Source organism: Macaca thibetana, chromosome 11, assembly GCF_024542745.1.
Source record: "Macaca thibetana thibetana isolate TM-01 chromosome 11, ASM2454274v1, whole genome shotgun sequence".
Classification (NCBI taxonomy): domain Eukaryota; kingdom Metazoa; phylum Chordata; class Mammalia; order Primates; family Cercopithecidae; genus Macaca; species Macaca thibetana.
The window spans coordinates 4,755,065-4,761,947 of record NC_065588.1 but is presented as its reverse complement, the minus strand read 5'-3'; the positions used below and the strand labels follow the sequence as shown (position 1 = coordinate 4,761,947).

The 6,883-nt window shown below is 39.7% G+C and overlaps 1 protein-coding gene across 1 annotated transcript in view; it reads right to left on the bottom strand.

Annotated features, from left to right (window-relative positions):
* Window positions 1–227: 227 nt before the first annotated feature.
* NDUFA9 (NADH:ubiquinone oxidoreductase subunit A9) overlaps window positions 228–6,883 on the bottom strand; it is a 306,980-nt gene continuing 300,324 nt past the window's right edge. The window contains exons 10-12 of the mRNA XM_050750161.1: window positions 5,123–5,218; window positions 2,120–2,186; window positions 228–524 (exon numbers count right to left, since the gene is read on the bottom strand). Of these exons, the coding sequence (XP_050606118.1) occupies window positions 354–524; window positions 2,120–2,186; window positions 5,123–5,218 (334 nt within the window). The 3' untranslated portion in view covers window positions 228–353. The remainder of the gene's footprint in view (window positions 525–2,119; window positions 2,187–5,122; window positions 5,219–6,883) is intronic.

Here is a 6,883-nt window from a genome sequence, read left to right as displayed (position 1 = left end):
ACATATAACTTGGGGTCTTTACAATATTCTGACATTAAAAAGGGTCCTTGTCTTCTAGAACGTATGCTAGAAGTGGTGTGTCATAGGAAAATTCAAACTCTCTGGCATTTCAGAGAATAAACAGTACATATGTCATTATTAAATATGTACGTTTAACAAAAATTATGCTCAAGTTCTAAATGACTGCATTTCTCATTTTGTAAATCAAGAAAGAAAATACTGCAGAATTCAACCTCAAATGTTTTTAATAGTGGAACTGTGTACAGGATCCTCTAAAGAGACGACCTGGCTGGGTGCTCAAACCACATGGGCTGACCCCGAAGACACCAAAACCAAGAGCTGCTCAGGAGGCACTAAAAGTCGACAGTCTTGGCCGGCTTCACATCCTCAATTTCGGCAGACAGCCAGCGGTAGGCGCGGTGACGGCGCAGCACCTCGATGGCCTTGAGTTCCAGTGGCGTTGCCTGAATGCCAACGTCTTCTAAGCCAGGCAGGTGAGGCGATTTCATGTCTGTGATGTGCATCTTTGAATAAACAAAGGACCGCAGACAATGCTGAAAACTGGCCGAGAACGAAGTGCTATCCTAGCAAGCATTTAAACATTCAAGCTGGCACGAGTCCTAGTATTGAGACTTAAATGCTTTCAAAGAATATGTGGCAATTTTCGATTCATGCAAACCACTATAAAAGTAGAACACACAAAGAGGACTTAAGACACCAAAAGGGCAAGATCACTAAGTATCAGATCGAGGTCCCCAGTGGGAGCCACGAGCACAGGATGTTGGCGGTACATGAGCCATTCTATATACAGATTTCAACAGAAATAAATCTAGGGCAGGGAAGCACAAGTCATCACACTTGCCAGGGGAGGCTTCACAGGAGGGTTTAGGAATCAAATCAGGGCTAAAGCAGAACCAGTCCATTCCTCAGTTCTCGCATGGCCCTGTTTTCTGAGCATGGGCATTCTGACTCAATTTTAACTTTGAATTTAGGAGATAACACAGCATTTGTTCCTTGTCCATTAAAAAAAAAAAATAACTTTTTGGCTCCAGCTATGCTCAACCTGGTTGACTAATGCTCACTGTAGAGCTAGAAAACCAAACCCATCTTGTTTATAGGGAAAGACAATGAACTGTCAAGTTTGCAAAGATCCCAGATTGTTCCATACCACATGAATAGAATCCATTTGCACCTGGAGCAGCATCAATCCCTCATCCTACCCACCTGAAAGTCTGCAATCCTTTTACCAGAGGACTGTAAGCCAGTCTGCAAACCAAAGCCAAAACCCACTCAGGCCACTGTGTCAACACTTTCTCAATTATAAATGTAAGAGACACTTTAGTGTAAGATAAACTGAAGCGTCTGACAACCAGTTCTCCTGCCTGATCTTTCATAAACAATGTCTGAAGAAAGTACGCGAGCTGCCCACTTTCTCACGTTCCCTAAGCACTATTTTCTCATCTTCTCTACACTTTAGGTTTTAGGTAGCATTCAGGGGACAATGTGGCTGCTTCTTGTCAATATATGGTCCATAGGTCATCAAAGGTAGACGTGGTATTGGTATAGTATTTTTATTTTATTTTGCATCCTCCCTGGAAGCAAACGCACAGGCACATGACATGAGGTCTGAGAACTGACTATTGGATGTGGCAGCAAGGAGATTGTGGGGAACCTTGAAAAGAGCAATTTTAGGGGAGAAATGGGAATAAAAGCCTGACTGGAGTAGGTTAAAGAAAGAATGAAGAAACTGTCAATAGTTTCTTCAGGATGTTAGGAGGAAGTCAGGAGGAGTTAGGATGTGAACGGACACAACAGGAAAGTAGCTAGAAGAGTGGTGGGAGGAAGAGAGGCTTTGGCAGGGGAGCTATTAGGTAATTTTGTGTGTTGACAGGAATGATCACGCAGAGAAAGAAACACTGATAATGACGGACAGCAGGTATGGAGGAGCCGCCCCCTGGAGCAGCGCAGGTGGATGAGTTTCAGTGCTAGTAGAAGGGCTGACTGCAGACAGCAAGAACAGCAAACAGACAACAGCCGGGAGACAAGCAAGCAAGCAAACCAAAGTAAGTCTAACTTCCCATCATCTGCCCAGGCAGATGCTTTCCACACATATACTCACCCGCTCCACTTTATCCCTTGTTATCAAGGGCTGAAATGGGTTTATTTCAAAGACTCTTGCTACCCATCTGGAAAAAGAAATATATATAGCACATGTGATAAGCATCTCTCTGTCCAAGATGTAAGCTGGCCTATAAGAACTACAGGAAGACAGACTGCTGTAGAGCAGTCTGAACTGATTTTTTTTTTTTTAAAGAAAATAACCAACATCTTGGCACCTCGACCTGTGAGGCTACCTCTGCTTTTTGGTCCATCTCCTCTCAAGCCAACCCAGTTGGCTGCTGTAACTGCTGGTACACTTTGTTCTCCAAAGAAATAACAGATCTTAAACTAAAAAGAAATAAAACCAACAAACAACAAAGCAAACAGAAAAACTCCAATATTCAATCACATCTGTGAAATTCAATCTAATCTAAACCTCAGATATTCAAATATGCTGCCTTTACGAACACAGGGCAAGCTGAATGGTGTGTAAAATATAAAACGTAATCCCTAAAAGCTGGGGCCCTTGAGGGGAAAAAAAATCCAAAAGCAAGGAGAAGGCTAAAATCTATGGTTCAAATCAGGACAACAATATAAAACCCAAAACGAGAAAGGCCACCTATCTTCATTACTGCCATCTCTTCACTCCTAATGAAAACTGAAGGGCTCCTGCCATGCCACTTGAGCTCCCATCATTGGTAACCTCAGGGCAGTGGCTTTTTCTTTTCTTTCCTTTTTTTTGTTCTCTCCTTTTTTTTTGTTCCAGAGACAGGGTCTCACCATGTTGTCCAGGCTGGATTCAAACTCCTGGGCTCAAGTGATCCTCCCACCTCAGCCTCCCAAGTAGCTGGGACTACAGGTGTGCACCACTGTGCCCAGTAGCAGTGGGTTTTCAACTAGCATCTGAGGAACACTAGGAATTTGCTGGGGCCCCACGGAGTCCTGGGGGGCCAAGGGTTTGGGAGTGCATGTGTTGAGTATCATCCATCACTGCAACCAGACCAGCTCTTTTATTGGATTTACCCAGCAGGACTTGATGTAAAACTTCAGTGAACACAGGATTCCACAGCTGTTTAAAGGCTTGAAAAACAACATTCTAATGCATAGTATAAATACATGAAAAAGGAAGCTGGTTAGAATTTCTCCAGCAACATATAAAGCCTCAGATTCCTCAATGGCAGAAAAAAATAATTTATTGGGCTAACACAGCTTAATAAAAACACTCATTACAAACCTCTAACTCTCTGTGCCCTCATTCTATGCTAACAGATCACTTCAGGTCTCTATCCAACCTAAACCTCAGATATTCAAATATTCTAGTGTCCTCAGTGGACCATGTCATGGACATACATAAGCCAACTCTAACTCAATTTTATGTACAACCATGAAAGCCCCTCACTTCAATCTGGCTTATATGCCTTTCACGGCACTGAAGCCATAGACACAAATGGTCATTTGTAGACATTTTTTTGGTCCTTTATCTTATTTGACTCTTCTGTAAGACTTCATTCTACCAATATCAACAGAGTGCCTACTGTGTACCAGGCATTGTTCTAGGGGCTTGAGATACATGTGAATGAACAGCAACGTTCCCCTTCTTAAAACATCGATTCCCTCCTTAAAACACTCCATTCCCTTTGGTATCTAGAATTCCAAACTCTCGTTTCCCACTTAAATATCTGATCACTTCTTTTTGGCCTTCTTATAAGTTTCTCTTACTCTGTGGCCTCCTCTTCTACTCACTCCATATACTCTCCTTACTTACTTTATAGATAGCTGTGATATTAAAGGAGATAAAGTAAATAGCCTGAAAGGTACAACACTCAATAAATATTGTTATCATGCTGCATTCTAGTGGTCTATTTTTCTGGTACCCCTGTTAGACCATAAGATTTTTAAGTGTTTATGGTAATATTCTGAGTACCTAGTACATTATCTAAGACATAGTAGGCATTCAATAAATATTTGTTGAAAGAATGAATGAAAACCCAAATGAAGATCAATTTGTGGCCAATGGATGTGACAGTCTCCTTAACCAGACCACTAGGGTGTGGCATGGTAAGTCCAAGATTTTATTTTATTTGGTTCAAATCAGGACAACAATATAAAACCCAGGACGAGAAAGGAGCTCCCATCAACAGTTACCTCAGGGCAGTGGGTTTTTCTTTTCTTTTCTTTGCCTTTTTTTTTTTTTTCCCAGAGACAGGGTCTCACTATGTTGTCCAGGCTGGATTCAAACTCCTGGGCTCAAGTGATCCTCCCACCTCAGCCTCCCAAGTAGCTGGGACTATAGGTGTAACACCACTGTGGGCACTAGCAGTCACCTAGGCCGGGGTGCAGTGGCACAATCTCAGCTCACTGCAGCCTCGAACTCCCAAGCTCAAGCAATTCTCTTGCATCACCCCACCTCCACCCCAGTAGGTGGGACTACAGGCAGATGCCACCACATCCAGCTAATTTGGTATTTTTTGTAGAGATGGGGTTTCACCATATTGCCCAGGCTGGTCTCGAACCCCTGGGCTCAAGCAATCCATCCACCTTGGCCTCCCAAAGTGCTGGGATTATAGGCATGAGCCACCACTCCCAGCCAAGTCAAAGATACTTAACCGACAAAGAAAAGTGAACTAAGAAGTGGGGGAAGAAGAGAAGGCAACCACAAATCCAAGTCTGAATTAGCCTGACTCCTTTCCCAATAGCATGATCAAGTTGATTTAATAATGAGCGACATGAAACACAGGGGAACCTGACTGCCCCTTATGTATGTGCCCAGCAAGATATTTCTCCAAAATTAAACTCAATGGATTTAAATTGGAGAAAGTGAAAAACTGCAGATTTAATCTCCCAACACATTTTTTTTTCCGACACGAATCTATTTTTGCTTCTTCCCTATGGCTAATGTCATAATACTAGGAGATCTGGAGACTAGCCCTTCACACACCCTATAACCCTAAGGGAGAACATTAGGAACAAGTGTGTGGAGTTAGCTTTTTCACAAGTCACGCAAAAGGAGCACTCTACTTACCGATAGACAAAAAGTGGCAAGGGTAATGGGAGGAACAATCTGTGAGCCACAGCAAAGACGTACTTCACCAGGTCAAAGAGGAGGTACCTATTTGGACTATAAAAAGACAATACACAGTTCTTTCAAGTACATGCTTCTCACAAACTTTCCTTTATAACAAAATAACATTTTTCTTATAAAAAAGGAAACATATATGGACTGTAGTAGATACAGACTAGCACAAAGAAAAATCACCCATAATCCCATTATGAAAGATAGTTAATATAATTGAAATATATCCTTCTCATCCCCTTACATATACACATTATTTTGGTTTTAATAAATACACAATCCATTCTATTCTGTAATGTATTTTTCATTTAACATTATATCATAATTGTCTTTCCACGTCGTTAAATATTTTATTGCATGTTTCATGACTGCACATATTACGCTACATGTAATCACAAGTATTTTATCAATTGCCAGTTTCGAGATATTTAAGCTATTAAAAATCTTTTTCTTTTATAAAATAATGTTTTAATGAACATTCTTATAATAAATATTTGTACTTATCCATGATTATGCATTGTGAATATATTTGTAGAAGTGGAACTGGGTCAACGTAGACTTTGAAATTTTAAGGCTTTTATTGAATACTTCTAAACTGCTTTTCAAAATGGTTCTATTAATTTATATAAAATGTTAATAAGAATGCCCCCTCCACCCAAAATGAGTTGTCATAAAAAAAATTTTTTTTTGCCAATCTGCTAGGTTAAAAAAAAAAAAAAGGCATCTCATGTTTTAATTATGTCTTTAATATAAGAGATTATTTCTTCATGACTTTTTGGTTATTTGGTTATTTATCTTTTCTTTCCTCCTGGAGTCCCCGTCTATAACAGTGTTTTGTGCACATAAAATTTTAACTGTTTAACCAAAACTACTGATTTTCTTTATGGCTTGGATTCATAGTTAGAAAATTCCTCTGCAGTGACATAAATGTCCACATTTTGTCTAAAGCTTATAAAAAAAGATTTTTTTTTTACTATAAAGTTACTTCTGTGACATATTTTTGCACATGATATAAGGCAAACATGTAATTACATTTTTCCGAAGATGTAAGCCAATTGCTTCAATGTTATTTACAGAATCTTTACTATACTGCTTCTTTCCCTATACTGAAATGTCACCTTTATCACATACTATATCCTTACATATAATGGGACTGTTTCTGAACTTTCTGCTCTATTCCATTAATCTGAATAGTTCTGTACGATTTTAACCTAGCATTAATAAGTATCAGTGCTTATAATACATTTTAATATTTCTTTACCCATTTCCTAATTCATTTGCATGTTTCATGACAGTAAATCTGTGACAACCAAGAGCTGAGTGAAGGTAATTCAGTGAGAACCTCATTATCCTGACATACTTTACTAAAAAACATGAAACTATCAGCTAGGAGAAACATAAAAGGCCTTAAAGTAGGGTTCTTCAAATTCCAGAAGGATTTGTAAGGATCATTACAGGATACATAATACATGCTATGCCAAGAACAACTTGAATGTTTATGATGACAAACAAAACTGTATCATGGGTAAACTAATTCTACATAATAAGTTTCCTCTTCAGCTGTTCTGAAGCACTTTGTGTTCCATTAAGTACAACTGGAACACTAGTTTAAGTGCCCTTGCTCACAACCAAAGGTACATTGAAGCCCGCGTCCCTCCCAGCTTAGATTTCAAGGCTCAGCACTACAGTTATCCCTCTGCAAATATCCTC